This window comes from Lepidothrix coronata, unplaced genomic scaffold (genome assembly GCF_001604755.1).
Source record: "Lepidothrix coronata isolate B3197 unplaced genomic scaffold, Lepidothrix_coronata-1.0 Scaffold19, whole genome shotgun sequence".
NCBI classification, from domain to species: domain Eukaryota; kingdom Metazoa; phylum Chordata; class Aves; order Passeriformes; family Pipridae; genus Lepidothrix; species Lepidothrix coronata.
Genome location: NW_016690199.1, coordinates 4,504,123 through 4,520,222, shown reverse-complemented (window position 1 = coordinate 4,520,222; position 16,100 = coordinate 4,504,123). Strand labels below are relative to the sequence as shown.

The 16,100-nt window shown below is 36.7% G+C and overlaps 1 protein-coding gene across 2 annotated transcripts in view; it reads left to right on the top strand.

Moving 5' to 3' along the window:
* The window catches only part of TDRD9 (tudor domain containing 9), a 72,685-nt gene that overhangs the window by 53,952 nt on the left and 2,633 nt on the right, over positions 1 to 16,100 (top strand). For both annotated transcript variants that reach the window (XM_017807654.1, XM_017807653.1), the window contains exons 22-34: positions 548 to 655; positions 2,415 to 2,515; positions 3,131 to 3,304; positions 4,576 to 4,684; positions 6,031 to 6,243; positions 7,468 to 7,557; positions 9,484 to 9,744; positions 10,203 to 10,352; positions 11,416 to 11,486; positions 11,879 to 11,988; positions 12,145 to 12,241; positions 12,895 to 13,033; positions 14,156 to 14,265. In XM_017807654.1, the coding sequence (XP_017663143.1) occupies positions 548 to 655; positions 2,415 to 2,515; positions 3,131 to 3,304; positions 4,576 to 4,684; positions 6,031 to 6,243; positions 7,468 to 7,557; positions 9,484 to 9,744; positions 10,203 to 10,352; positions 11,416 to 11,486; positions 11,879 to 11,988; positions 12,145 to 12,241; positions 12,895 to 13,033; positions 14,156 to 14,265 (1,733 nt within the window). The remainder of the gene's footprint in view (positions 1 to 547; positions 656 to 2,414; positions 2,516 to 3,130; positions 3,305 to 4,575; positions 4,685 to 6,030; positions 6,244 to 7,467; positions 7,558 to 9,483; positions 9,745 to 10,202; positions 10,353 to 11,415; positions 11,487 to 11,878; positions 11,989 to 12,144; positions 12,242 to 12,894; positions 13,034 to 14,155; positions 14,266 to 16,100) is intronic.

Below are 16,100 nucleotides of genomic sequence, written 5' to 3'. Positions count from 1 at the left end.
AGTGGGGAGGGGGTGCTGGGAATTAGATGTCCTTCAGCTGTCTTAACCTTGTCAAATTTCCAGTTAATTTTCTTGTCTTACTTGATCTGATTAGCAGTGATTTTATTTTCACATACATATTTATCTTCTCAGTGGCAGTTGTTTTAACTGTGTAAGCAGTGAACTTCTCGAAGCTGAATTCTTAAATACCGTAAGATGTAACCTGAAAATAGAACAATTTACTTGTGACTATCTTATGTGTGTTTATTTGAGTTGAGGTTCTTCCTGAAATTAGGACTAACAGTTAGGGTTTTCATAGAGCAAGTCTGCATACAGAAATATTGAAATGTTGTGGACTTGTTCCAGAAATTGAACTCTTTTCATGAGAGTATGTTTTTAAGGATTTGCATGAACTAGTGTTTTGTCTGCAGTTGCAGTAGTTCCTGGAAAGAGACAGTAAAAAAATATCCATAAAGATCTGTTAGTGTCTCTTAATGTTGCCAGTGTATTTCTTTTCAGGAAACCGAATACAATGTGCTGTGTTTTACCAAATACTTTCTCGATACAGGTTGTAATAGCTGGTGCTTTCTATCCGAACTACTTTACTTTTGGAGAATGTAATGAAAAAAGTGCTGCGAAAGAGCTTGCTGGCAAAGATCCAAAAACCACTGTAATGGTATGTTAAGAAGGTGAATGACTTAAATAAGAATTAAGTAATAGGAATACATAGTGTTTGGGTGGTATATTCAAGTTCTGTTCTGTGTTGGGCAAGGACAGAAATAATTATCTACTCTAATCCTTGCTTGGTAAACTCTCTTCCCTCCCATCTCCCTTTTAATACAATAAACATTATGTGGGTGGACAATTTTAGAAGAATTGCTGAGAACTGCCTCTATGCATTTGATTGTTTGCCCGTGCAAGACTAGCAACTTCCATCAAACTAATAAAATATTTGGAAAAATACAACAGCACTCTCAAGGGTACTTTTCAGTGAGTACTTACATAATGTGTTGTTGCAACTTCAACGTTACTTTTTTTGTAACCTGCTTGACAGTGCATGGCATACATGCTTGTTGCTTTAAGGTTACTCAGGTATTGCACTGAGCTTTCTTTTTATCTTCAAAAATTACTTTTCATCTGATTACATAAGTGCAAGTTTAAAATGTCTGTTTATTTTGCAAAATGGTGCACACTCTAAACTAGGAAAGTGTTTGGTGTATCTGAACTAGTAAAATAACCGTGACCTATGCTTAAAGAAAGCAAACCTACAAACCAGGGAGCCTCAAAGAATAGAATTCTGTTGGCACAAGAGAAAATAGATAAAAAGGTAAGAGAGAAACTCAGAAAATCTTATTGAAAAGTGATTTTTTTTTTTTTTGCACTTCACTGCTTATCTAAGAGGGGCTGGTTCTATACTGAAGGAGATGCTGGCATGGCAACATGCGTGCACAAACATATTTATGTATGCTTTTGAAGTTTTTACCATATTTAAGGATATTGAAGCAAAATGTCAGATTAGAGTCAATCTTGTAGAATAAAGTACAAGTCTTGCCACAGCAGCGTTGATTAAGATTAAACTGGCAGATTTAAGGAGCTACTTACTTTTAATATATTTAACTCCTGATCTACTCGTACATCAACTGCTTGTTACCTTGAAGAAGGAAGAAGTAGCTGCTATGTCTTTATCAAGGTAAATGATCATCTTGGGCACAAATGCTGCAAGTTCCTCAAGCTCATAATCTGAGAGACTCTTGTAGCTGTATGCTGCTCCTAATGGTGTGTTCTGAAATTAAAAAAGAATTACTCTTCCCACTCTCTGGTCTCTCTAAATCGTCTTGCCTTGAGGCAGTTTCTGCAGTCTAACCTAGACCATGTTTTTGACTAGCAGCTGATTTTAGTAATGTCACTCCAAGGCATAGGAAGATTCTCTAAAAATAACCTGGTCTTTCCTGTCTAAGGCTGTAACAGCCAAAGAAAGGAATAGACAGTTGCATAGCCCCTGAAAAATAGTTCGACGTCTAATTAGGATTTCATGATTATGTATTAAGTCAGGATCTCCTATGAGAGATTATTAATTAAGAACAGGTTAGAGAAAGTTAGCTTTTCTGTTACAAGTAAAGCCAGGGATACAAGAGAGCTTTTTGGAAAAAATATCAAGTTAAGATATATATATTAATCTGCTTCATTTATAGTTAGACAAAGAAAACATTTATCTACTGTTTTGAAGCAGTAGGGCATCACTAGCAGCAAAACTATGCTTTTCATTGTCTTTTGACATTTTTGAATGTACTATAGCGCTTTTGGAATTTTTGGGGGTTTAGATTGTATATCATTATTACAATGTCAAGTTAAGGAGAAAGCTGACTATTTAGGTGAACTTTAAAATGCATTAAAACAATTGAATGTATCCAAATTTAACTTTTTTTTCTTAACAGCTAAGGAATATTCCTCCTTATGGATATCTGTACCATAAACAGTTGCAGTCACAGCTTAGACAGTGTGGGCAAGTAAAATCTATTGCCTATAACGGATCAAAGTAAGTGTGAAGTGCTTTTAAGTATTCTGTCTTTCTCATGTTCTCAGTTACAAATCCAGTAATCAGTTTCCTTGTCAATGATATACTGACAAAATTAGTTTTTCTTCTCTCTTTGGAATCAGAAACTTATTTATAGTGTATTGGCTAGAGTTAAAAAGGTGGTTTTGAAGTATGATGTACCTTGGTTGGAATATCATTAGGTAAACTATCTGAAGTAGAGCTTTCTGTTTTGTCTCTTCTGTTCTCTTATGGTGGACCTTAACTGCAACTAATGTCTGTATTTATTTCTAACTTTTATACTCAATTTAGCTCATTTGTACAGTCTGATGGCTTTTTTTAGCTAATCATCAGGCTGACTTTGGCTGATAACTGCCCGAAGTTGAGTTCATGTAGCCCTTCTTATTCCTTTTCCAATCTTCAGTTATTTTCTTATTCACATGTATTTTCACATCCTTTCTATTCGTATTAAATACGCTCATTAAATTTGGCATGTGCTTCTAAGAATGTTAGAAAGTTTTCTTATGTTCATCAGGATAATTAAAGTTTGTTTGCTGTTGGGGTTTTTTGTCTGTTTTTTGTTTGGTTTGGGGTTTTTTTTGGGGTGTGTGTGAACAGGGCTCTTGTGGAGTTCTCCCGCAATCCAAAGGAGGCCTTTAAGGTTCTACCCGAAGTGTACCTGGCAATCAAGATGTTAAAAATGAAGATTCCTTTTGAGCTGGATGTTCATCATCCAGATGATATCAGAAAACAATTGCAAGGTGTGGCAGCTGCAAGTTTGGAATCTTTGAGGTAATTGTATTCTGTATGGAAAATGTGTTTCTTTGCAGTGAAATGAGGTTTGCTGGATTCAGTGGAAATTTCCTTGGAAGCATCACCAAAGAAGACATGCTAGGTTCAAAAAACAGATGTAAACTTTGTCTAAGCACAGTGTTTTTGCAGGACTAGAAATAATGTGATTGTCTTAAATATTTTGATGTAGTTAAAGGTGTTTTACTGTTGAAGAGAACTCCACATATACAGTCTTCTTTTTTTCCCCAAGATTCTACTCCATTTGCCTTTGGCATATGGAAGTGTGGGTGTACACACTGCTCATGCCAGAGGCAACACGGGAATTGCTATAACCAAAATAATTGAGGAGTGGCATTTGGGGGCAAAAAAGAAAGGGAGGGAGATGGACTATGACAACAGAAACTGTGGGGAAACCTACCAGCATAAGGTGTAACAACATAATAGAAAATACTGCTGAGGAATGCAATCTAGTGAGTCTCTATGGTCCACACCTGCTTTTGCTAGGAAAATCTGGCACGTGGGTTTCCTGGTTACTTGTATGACCTGAAGCTCAGAATCACAGCATATAGTAACCTGATAAAATGCTAATCTGCCTAGCTCCTGATTGGGCGGCAGCCACTTTAGTATTTTAAAACAAGGAATCTAAAATAGGAAGGCAGGAATGAACTGGGGAGGTTAAAGTACGGGTGAATATTTCACATCCAGTTGATTGTACTTAGTTTTTAATAAAGCATTGTAGCAGTTTCACTGTGCCCAAAAGAGCACTTAAAATCTTTGTGAAAATTAATTGTTGAGCAAGTCAAGTCTCCTAGGCTGAAAGACTGAATTTTAGAGTTCTTAACGTTTGCAAAGTAAAAGGAATATTTTTTATATATATAAATTCATATATAAAAATTTGCTGAATTTATCTTTGTGTTGTTGTGTACTCTGTTTTAAAAAAATAAGCTTAGAAGGCATGCCATAGCAAAAAGTCTCACTGTTTAACCTTAATTCTTTGTATTTTTAATCAGCTGATGGCACAATTGTGTCCTGGTATGTATCTTTCTGTGTTTGGTTATAATGCCATTCAGACAGTTAACTCAGTAATAATTTGGTTCTGTGTGGTCATTTTACGTTCTAATTGAATTCATGTGTTCCTAAATAAAAGTCATTAAGTACATAAATGTGCCCCAGGGACACTTTGAGAAGCAAATGAAAGTGAAAAAAATTGATTCCTTGAGTTTTCTCTTGTGAGTGAAGCATTTAGCATCTTTATTCCATACATTTTTTAGAGTAAATGTAGACTGTCAGAAGCAGACAGTGGAGCCTGTGGAAATCTCATTTGGTGCTTTAGAAATGTCAATGATCCCAAGTCGTTTTCTGTGCATCAAGATAACGGAGGTAGGAATGTTCTACATCCGAAGTAGGTCACATCTAATAATTAGTACCTAGATAGCTTAGTAGAGATTAATATCTGATAAGCTTAAATCAAAAAAACGGGTACTGATAATGTTTTTAGCAGGAAGTATCTGTCAGAAGCGTGGAGAATATTCTTGGTCTAATTTTTAGTAGTTCTTTGTTAAACAGTACTCACATGTTTGCACTTGACAGAATTTGTGGGATTTGCTGGCAGTAAACGTTAGCTGGAAGTAGGAATAAATGTGAAGCGCATTAATGGAAAAGAGGTAAAATACTTGTGTAAACTACAGAAATGAGAATTAGTAGGTATTTAGGCCATTTACCTCGTTATTATTACCTGCCAGTTTTCTTCACAAATTGTACATATGACAAATGAGATGAATTAATGGTAGTATATGCTTATTTGGAAAAATATGCATGAAAGTGTATTGGAGAAAATTATGTGTATATATATACTTCTGAAATCTGAAGATGAGAATTTTTAAATGTTAACTGTCATCTTCTAGAGTTGAGTAACAGCAATATATATTCTGCCAAAATAGAAATAATAATAAAAACATTAAAACCACTGAGGAAGGGGAAGTGATAGGATGAAGTATTAAAACAGCTCTTGACGGTAGTGGCATGTTTTGCAAGTGCAGAAAAGAATATTTTCCTCCTTTTATTCAGCTGAGTCTCTTGGTTAAAAAATGTTAATGAATTTGATCAGACCCATTGCAGTCACTTAGCTTGTGCTACTTCTGTTTCAATGTGTCAGCTTTAATGACTGTAAATAAAGATTGGTTTTTATCACAAGCATTTGATATAAGATCTGAAATGGTTCTATGCATTCAGTAAGCCATTTGAAAAGATGACTTAATCAGTTTTATTTAAATAGGTGTATGTTCTTACCAGTTTCCTAAAGTATGGCTAATCATAACAGTAACAATGCTGATTTGCTGATAGATGTAACTAACTGGTATTCTGTCACTAATAAGAAAAGTGCACCAAATCTGTATGCATCTGTCTAATCAACTGTTGGCCTTGATTTTCTTGGATGTTAATTTGGTTTAGAAAAATGGAAGCAGTCTTTGATTAATTTTCTGGTTTTTAGTAATGCTTATATGAATCTGTTCAGATGAAAAGTTTATTGCAGTAGCACAGAAAATAAACATTTTCAGATAACATCTAATTATGAGACAAATGCTTCACTGCATTATTGCAGTATGTGAACTGTATGTGTCAGGAATAGGAGTGTTTTCATGTATTTTGCTCAGATGAGTGTTGTATTTGATGTAAAAGTATAAAATAATATGAACTCTGATCTTGTCTAACTACTTTACTTTCAGATAGTAGAAGTTGGACACTTCTGGGGTTACAGGATAGATGAAAAAAATAGGACTGTACTCGAGGCTCTAACTGCTGAAATCAACTATCAGAACCTGATGGATTTATCAGTGCCTCCACGTCCAGATTTGCTTTGTCTGGCACCATTCGCTTATCTGGAAAACAGAGGATACTACAGAGCTTGTGTTCTGTATGTTCATGGAGATTTTGCTGAGGTAATATGCTATGTCATATTAAGTTGATAGGATGTAATTGGGTTAACAATCCTGGAGCTTTGCCTTTCTTTATTTTTTTTACAAATCACTGGCTAGAGTAGATTAATTATGTTTTTTTCCAGAGCATGAGATTTTTTAGTATTAAATTGAGACGCTCTAGTTGGATACAGTAAAGGGTCTTGTGTGCTGAAGCAAAGCAAAACAAAATAAAGACTAAAACCTCCAGTAAATCTGAAAACGTGGCAAGGAATGCTTGGGTACAGTCGTGCATTGCTGGCAGGAGCCCCATTACTTCCTTGTCATAAATATAGTGAGAGCCATCTGAAAATAAGTTTCTTGTCTCCATTGTATTGGCAATTTTTAGTCATTCACGGCAAATTCATCTAAGCTTGTTCTGCCAGTGTTTCTTGCCCTTGTTGACATCTCTTCTTCTTTTCTTCCTCTCCCCTCTAGTTACTTGTCTCATTTTCGTCCTGCACTCCCTTTTGTTAATTGAAGCAAGCTGCACTCTTTCTCATCTCACATACTGTATTGACTCTCCTGGTCTCCATCTCACTCCTCAACTTTGTTTTGACCTCAGTCTCACAGTTCAAGATTGATACTAATTTTTCAGGCTAATACTTTTCAGCAGTTTAAGGACAGTTTTTCTCAGTTTTGTATGATTGGCCTCTGCACAGCCAGTTCCTCCTTTGAGTTTCTTTTATTTCTTAACCTATCTGGGTGTCACCACTTGAGTTAATACTGAATATTGCTATCTGGTTAGTCATGGAAAGCTAGTGAATAACAGTGCTCATCACTTTCTGTTTTGAATTTTTAAACAGTCACTGGATACATGTTCACATTAGCTTATCTAAAAGCAGTATTTAGGTAGTAAATTAGGTAGGTATCACTCACTGTTAAGAAGTAAGGTTACATAGCTTTAATTGTGGGGAGAAAATTTGGAGCCTTTAAGAGAAATTTGCCTTTTCTAGATTTAGTGGATTATTTGTATCAGAAGTGGATGTTTTAGCCAAGGGATCAGATAACAGGCATGATAAATTCTGACCTTTTCTTTTTGACATGACTTCATTTGCATGTTTTCCAGACTTTGAATTTGCTTCCATGTCACTTGATAAGATTGTGTTGTACTGTAATTATTAAACTCAAGTTGTGGCTTTTCTTGTCACTAAAATAGCACTTTTAATGTTGTGGAACCTTTGCAGATACTCTTCTTTCTTCTTCCAGGTTTTTTTTGTGGATTATGGCAATAGATCAGAAGTGCCTTTAAATAAATTAAAAGAGATTCCAAGCTGTCTTCAAGGGATTCCTTTCCAGGTAGGGGTGGTGCTTTTTGCTGCTGCTTACTAGATATTTTAGTGTCTGGCCTGGCAAACAGGAGTGTGCTTCAAAACAGAGAATGCTTTTCAGAATAATAATTAAATAATACATATTTTGCTGATGCAAATACCTACAAATCACCTTTGCTAATAGGTGTTTTCCACAGATGTGTATTCATGGAGCAGGAATTGTGTATAACTGAACTACGTTGTATTTAATTGAACTACGTTGTATTTAATGTCAGTCCAGCCTTATGTTTTCAGGGGCCCTTCCTAGAGGGGGGAAAAAAGGAAAAAAAATGGGGAAAAAAAAATAAACCCCTGAACTTTCTGCCTGACTGGATGTATAAAGCATTTTGTATTCATTTTTTTAAACTGAATGTTTGAAACTAGTCCTGTTTCTATGGGGACAGCAAAGTGGGATCTGTCTTCCACCTGTAATCACAGGAACAGTGGAAGGAGAGAGCTGCCATTTGCTGTTGTTTGTTTGCTGTGAGTCAGTTCTATGAGAAGTAGAACTTCTCCCTGGTAGGAGAATGTTACTCTGGATCCTCAGACAGTGCTCAGGAGTAACAGGCTGAGCAGTAGATCAGCTTTGCTTTAGTTTAAAGAACACCTGAGCAAATGTCAGTGCTTTATACAGCCCAGAGAGGAGAAACTGTCAATGGCTGGCTTAATCTATAGATCCCTGCTTAAACCCAGCTGCTCCTACTGCAGGTAAGTGGCAGCACAGTATTTCTGCTTGTCTGCATGGCACAAGTCTGTTGTGGCAAGTACCTTCTGTACAGTTACTGTGCAGAGTGTTTTTGCTCCATCAGATCTCCTGCTCTGCTGCATTACCAGACAAATACATAGGGGGATACCTCTTTTAAATTTTGCAAAGCTAGAGGTCTGTGGTTTTGCTTTGTGCCGCTTTACTATTCTTTGAACTGCTGGCTTTACTTGGACCTTTTCAGGCAGAAGTCTCTTCATGATTAAATATATTACAGATCAAGTGACCTGTAACGCAAGTGTGAGGGATTTTGTAGCTAGTTTTTCAGAATAATAATTCTCTTGAGCTGTATTTACAAATAAATAGACTTCAACTGAAATTCAGCTTTTCAGTGCTCGTCGAGATATTTTTAAGCTAATAGAAATAGGTGTATTGTATTAACTGTATTCTCTGAAGCATGTGTTGATAAAAATGAGAAGTGGACCAGCAGAAATATGATTTTATTTTATTGATCTCTTTTTAGGATTAGATCTTGACAGGGTTAATTTTCTTCAGTTTTCTTTTATAATTGATGTAAAAAAATAAGTAGAAATAATTTTCACAAGAAGCATCCTTTTTTTTTGTATTTTCTACACTTGTATTAAACAGAAATGTATTTCTGCTTCAGGCCTAATCTTTTAATCACTAGTTTTAAAGACTGGCTAGAAAAAAAATAGGGTTTCTGTTGTGAATTCATTCAAAGACATAATTACAGATAGTGATTGTGGAAAGGGGTTAAATGAGAAATTAATTACTCTTGCCTGCCAGGGACAGAAGACCTGCAGTGGTCTTGCCAAGTTTTCTCTTACCTTAGTTGAAAACAACTGTGGACTGTGAAGCTTTTTTTCCAGAGAAGACATCTCTGTGCTCCTAAGATTTCAATGTGAATAGTGAATTAATACCAAATTATCCTTTATGCACTGTTTGCTCTTATTCCTTAGCAACTACATACTATATTGAAGGGATATGAGATGTCATGTGCAGCTGTGTTGTCAGTGATGGAATAGGAATAATGCCAGTAGCTTTACAGCAGTCCTAGGAATTAACATAAGCCGCCGCAATAATTATGAAATAATTTACAGTTATTAATTCAAACGGTTTGGGGAGGAAATGAGATACTTTCATGCTGATTCCCTACTCGGGCAAGTGTTGTCTTCAATGTTTTTGCTCTAGGCTTTAGAGTTCAAGATATGCAAGATGCGTCCGTCTGCCAGATCGATCGTGTGTGGGGAACGGTGGAGTTACAGCGCCAGCCAGAGATTTGCCTCGCTGGTCGATGGCTGCAGTCTGCTGGTGCACGTGTATTCAGTCGTGCACGGGGTTCTGCACGTGGATGTTTTCCGCTACTCCAGGTGCAAAGACCTGGTGAACATTCGAGACGTGCTCATTGAGGAACGTTATGCCGAACTAGCAGAAGAATCGTACGAATCACAAGTATGTATTGACTGAGCTGCTGCTGCTTTTCTTACTCTGATTTATTTCGGTTCAGGCTGCCTGAAGTCCTGAGAAGCTGAGCTGAAGCACTGACCAGTGGCTTGGGAGTAGGCAAGGTTAATACTTGAGTACGACAGGGTATTTTTATGTGTGTGCATAATGGATATTGAGCTGTTGGCCGAAAGTATTGCTGTTTTGACACCCTTTTTGGAAGAGATATTTCCCAGGAAGTTATTTCATCAATTCAACTGTACCACTGTTACTTGAAATTATGAGAAACTGTAGCTGTTTTATAGTTTTAACTGTCTTCCGTTTTTATGTTTTGTATAATCTAAAAAGTCATTGGAAAATCAGTTTTTGTATTTGTATGAGAATATTTCTTTGTGTAGGACCTGTTTTGTAAATTTTTTAAAGACATAATTGTTTTAAAGTTTTAACACTCTTCCACTATTGTGTAGCAAAGCCACAATTTGCTCAAGGAGTTACTTTTGGATGAAGTAAAGAAAGAAAAGCAAGTGCCTGTATCTTCAAGACAGGAAGAAAAGCATCTCATTGGAAGATTGTTAAACTGTTTTTCTGACAATAAGTCTGATGCACCAACCCATAAGGTAACTTGGGTGGTGGTTTTGTCCTGTCATTACATGACCCTGCTTCTCACACTGTTAGAATGGAGATGAGGACTGACAGTACCTGAAACAACCAATTGGTGCCTCTCATAGGGCATCCTACTTTCTGTTGGTAGAAAGCCATAGTGTGACCACCATTTCACTGCTGCAGCTTTTAACAGAGTTTTGAAGTATAGTCTTAGAATTAAGTTAACCAGCTCTTCTAACACATTCTAAGGCAGCACTTTGAAACAGTGCAGAACAGCCATAAAAGTAAAAAACTGAACACAGTGTTTCCATAGGTAGTCTTCTTTACATAAACTATAGCAAAAAGCAAGTTTACAATCCTATCAATTTTTCAGAAAATTTGAACATGGTTTTTACTATACATAGTGTTTCATTCTTCCTCAGCTAGTGGTAGATAGGCAGCTGGGATAATTGATGCAGCGAATTCTCCAGCAACTGATAGTAATGAAACTGTGGATACTTTTCCTCTGCCAGTTCCAAACTCAGAATTCGTTCTTACTTACATGTTTTCAGATGTCAAATCACTGCTAAGTTGGAATGTAAAACATGAGAATGTTTCTCCTGTTCTGCATTCTGATTACAAGTTAGGCCTCATCTACATTCTAATTCTTTCTCTGTTTCAGACCTGACAAAATTTCAGTCTTTCAAGAACCTAATCATGCTCCGTTTACCCACAGGAGTAGTCCTGTTTAACGGCTCACTTAGATAAAGTGAGGTATTTTCAAGATTAAAGGCCTGCTCATGTAAACAAAACCAACCTGATTTTAAGTGATCTATGAAGTCTGAACTTGTGTCTAAGCCAGAGGAAAGTAATGAATTTCCAGCACCTGTGAAAATAGATTATTTTTATTTAGATGCCTCAACAAGCAAAGTTTGCTTTAGATGACTACAATGGAAATGTTGTTTATCAGTTTATCAGCTCACTGTTGCTTAGTACATGCTGAAATGCATTTTGGCTTTCATTTAAAAAGAATTTTGATTTGGAGAGATCCAGGTGCTGGCTAACTAGAATGTTATTTTTCTCTCCCTTTTTTTGAAGGTAACAGTTTCGGGCCCGTTCAGTCCTTATGAGCTGAAATGCTACAGTCTGACTAGGGTATCCCGGTTCAGGTATGAGAAGACTTTTAGTGTGAAGTATAATCATGTTCTTAGATGTTATTGTCAATAAATAGGCAAAACCCGTCCTAATTATTCTTACAGATTTTTACTGAATTTTTATTCATTGAAAAGACTGAAGTAGTCAGGCCTGAAGTGCATTAATATGCATACTATGGTTATTTTAAAATCTTAAGAATAGTTTTATCAAAGGTGCATTATTGTCTTACAGAGAGATTTATTAACTATCTTATACATCTGCTAAATGGCATTCAAGTAACCTAAATAACCAGTAACAACTATTTGAGTTTGCATTGTGACTTTGAAATCATTCTTTCATTTATTTGTTTGTATGGATTTTAGTGTGGGTTTTTTAATGTTGAAAATATTTATTATTTCTTCCCCAGAAATATTTTCATATGTAAGGAGAGCATAAACTCTGTTGTTGTCCATGATACTGCAGAAGATCCCTTTCAACAGTTGCTGGTTGCTGCTGATATATCAGTAAATGCAGCTGGTAATGCCTTATAAAAATGTGTGGTTGGTTTCTCTAGACTTCTGGTTTTATGAGTAGTTCTGTTACTAAATATGTCACTGTAGTTCAGTGTTACATCTTTTTTAGGTTTCATTTTCGTTAGATGCTCCTTTTAATTTTTTTTTCTTTTGGTGTCAGGATCTACTCTGTTTTTAGGGGAAACATCTTTGATGCCTCCTATTCCTGGGCTGCTTGCACTCCTCAGTATGCTGTTTGCTCCAGCAATAGAACTCAGGTATTTGTGCATTTTAAAAAGTGGTTGTTCTTTATTTTTAGGACCCTCAGAAATTTTTGACAGACTTTTTTTTTCCTCTGCTTTCAGCATTTTTATCTATTCTCTTCCTGGTATTTTTTATGAGCTTTAGTATAGTATGTAGCTAAAATAACTTGTTCATGTATGTATGAATTGGTGCTGCAGATTCTATCCTCGTGATAAGGCAGTACAGTTCCTGACAGTTGTGCTGGATGGCTAGGAAAATGGAATGTAGAACTGGCTGTTTTAAACCTACATGAGAAGAGGAACTTCAGTAACTTTTTGTAAAAGCTGAGTTCTGGCAGTTGCATTTCTGTTGTGTTTCCTTTAAAATCTGGTATTTTTGTAGATTGTAATTTCAACACAGTGAAGCTAGCATTCCTTAATTTTGCTTATGTATGATTTTTTATAAGTTTTATGAGTATATGTTTTCGTAACCAGAACTTTAGTTTTGTTTCATCACTCGATTTTAAAAAAACAGTATGACTGAGTGTGAATACATCTCAGTTGTTTTAGCATCTTTAAAACACACGTCTTGCTTCGCATGGCTTGAGACAAGTTCATTTAAGTCTGTCTTCATATGAGTTTAGTTTCTTCATCTCTAGGTGAGACTGTTTTCTTTCTTTTTCATGCAGGGTTGATAAAACTGGAAAGTATTTTACTGGTGTTCTGTGTGGTTTGGGTTGGAGTCGGACTTCTGGGGCTCCACTGCTTCCAGAAAATGATATGGCCCTGACATTTGATGTGCAATTTGGAATGGAAGACATAATAGAGGTAAAACTTGCATAAGAATTTTTGCCACAGTAGGAATTCAGTAGAAGTCAGTGCATCAGAACTTGTTAACTCTCAGAATTAACAGAAAAACTTGTTTGGACCTGTTAGTTTGGGAGGGTTGTTGTTTGATTTGTTTGTTTGGGTTTTTCTTTGGTTTTGTTTGTTTGGATTTTTTTAATGTACTGCCTGTTTACAATCTTGGATTCTTATAAGGAGAGACAGTTGCCCCCTCCCTACACTTTAAACAAATAAAATGTTACGGAATTTTATACACTTTCCAAAACAAAAGCATCAATTTTGCACTAACCAGATGTCAATACTTGTTAGCCTTGTTCGTAGGATTATTATGGCTTTTACTGACAAGCCTGGCATTGCTGCTTTGCAGGCTTCAGTTTGATTTTACAGCTCTGATAAGTCATCTGTATCGAGCTACTTCTCTCAGAGCAGATCAACCAAACAAATGATAAAGCCCCCGCGTTCCTCATTACAGCCTTTTGCATCTCACAGAGTGAGATCTGTCAGAGGGAAACACGTACATAAAATGTGCTGTGAAGGACAGTGACATGTGCCTTAGCCAGTGAAGGACCTCACATGCCCTGGTCAGGTCTGTGTACAGAGCAGGTATGTGAGGTGGTGACCAGTGCTTTCTAGAGGTTTTTTAAGGACGCAGTGGACATGCTGGTGCACACACCTGTGAGCTGTTGTTTGCTGAAAACACTGACTTGGTGGGATGTCTGCATTCATGGTGCTTTATCCAGAATGGTAACACTAAGCTGTTGTTTGTGTGAAAATTGAGGAGAGATAGAGAATATTCTTAAAACTTTTACAGAAGGAATTCTGTGATGGAGAAAGTCCAGGTAAGTGGTAGCCTCTGTAGTTTATGGCACATCTCAGTAACCTTGAAGATTGTGATATCAAGTGGCTGAACTAGTAACATCTTTGACCAGCAGAGATACAACTGCAGGAAGAAATGTTTCTGAAGCTTCAGATGTTTTTGCTTATGCAAATAACATTCTGGTTGAAGTTGGATGGTATGGGTGCCATGACCACCTTCATGACAGTGTAATACAATACAAACCTAGTGCTGGTTTTGGGTTATACTCTGTCACTGATGTTTTACAGATAAACAACTTAAGGACATCCATTAATAAGCTGCTCTGTGAACGTGCAGTATATTCTGGACAAGAGCAAATGATACAGCTGCAGGAAAATATTCGTCAGAAGCTTCTATGGTAATAATTTTGTAGAAATAAGATCTGTTTGCAGTCTCAGCAAAAACAGGATGAATGATTGCTTGAAGCATAGCTCAGATTAGGCTTTGGAAAAATAATGTACGCTCTCATTTAATGATGCATTTCATTTACTTTGTTTATTTATAAAGCAGTATACTAAACAACGTTAGACTTCTTGTGGAAGCACTGGTTCTTCAGGGAAGCCTGATCACTTAAGAGTCATAAAACCTAGACTGTAAAACCTGTTCTGCAGGATACCAGTTCTTATGTATCTTTTTTTTTTTTTGCACCAAGGACAAAGCTAATGAAGTCCTATGGCATAAGAGTGCAGAAAGATTTAAAATCTTTCTCCCTGTATATTAAATTTGGGTCGTGTGTGCTACCTTTCCTCCCTCAGCAGACCTGTGCAGGATGGGTGTTGGCCAAGTTAACTGGAAGTCCCAGGCTAATTTGGGAACTGAAATAAGGCTACCTGCCCTTTTTCCCAGCAAGCCCCCCTGCTTCTTGTAACTCAGGCAGTGGTTCTGAAAAGACCATTGTGAGGCAGTGCAGCCAACCTTGAGAATTTTTTCAGCTTGTAGTTTAGAGGAAGTAGTGCAAAAAAGTATCCCTGTAACAGCTCTTTCCTATGTCTGCCACTGCTGAGCATAGTGTGAAAAATGTTCCCTTGTTTGTACACACAGTGTGCATTTTAGTGCTGTCTGTATCAGCAGGAGCATTTTCTCATCCTGACCTGGCTCTCTACTAAACCTGTGTTAAGAAGAGCTCTGGTTCAGACATGAATTAAGAGTTATGTTATGGACTCTAGTATTAGCCTCATCTCTAGGAAATATGAGCTTTTTTGCCAGTAGAGCTTTTCTGAAGTAACTTTATGATGCTAGAGTGAGGCAGTTCCTCATGTTGATAAAGATCAGAAGCTTTTAAGCTTAGCTGCTCTTACCCAAGGTTATCAAAATTATTATCAAAGCAGCTGTTTATGCTGATTTTTTTTCAAGTGTTTCTTGGTTTTGAATGTACCCGCTCAGTTGATTTTTTTTTTCTTTCTTATATGTGAAAAAAACTTATTACATTGCCTTAACTTAAAAGCAAGCACCCATACTTCCTATTTCCAAAACTCAAAGTTCAGGCGTATTGCATGATAAATTAACAAGTGCAGGGTCAGCCTTATCTTTTGAGGCACTGGAAATGAAATTAAAACAGCATAAACAATAGAGAAGTCAAGGAATGTGGGTAGGCAGAAAGAAGCAAAGCCACAAACCCTCCGCTGGAGGTGACAGTAACAGCTCGTGCTCATTCAGCACTTACGTGCAAAATTGAAGGCACTAAAACGTCACTGCTATTTCCTTGGACATGTGAATACTTGCTACTGTTCTGGCACCTCTTTGGGACTGATTGTTCAGACATCTCCAGCCATCTGGGAGGGGAAGGGGCAGCCTGTGCAGCTCCTTGGCTCAGGTCCTCAGCGTTGACCTGTTCCCCAGCTCACTCAGCACCAACTGCCTGACTTGGTCATTCTCATCAGCCTTCTGGGCTTTTTTTCTTCAGGATTTTATACCTTTCTGTGGTAGCCTTTTCTCTCTTGGAACTTTTATGCTTTTACTCGTTGTCTTCCAATGATCCTACAGCTTTTTTTTTTTATTTAAAATTTTATTTTATTTTTATATGTTTATATTTGAAGGGATAAACAGTCTGATTATTGCAAGGATTTCTTCTTTTCCCTTGTGTAAAATCTTTCTTGGTTTTGAATATTTTTTTCCCAATTATACTTTTTTAAAAAACTAACATAAGAGTACATAGGTAGAAATTTAGCCTGAACAGTCTTTCATAACTTTTTT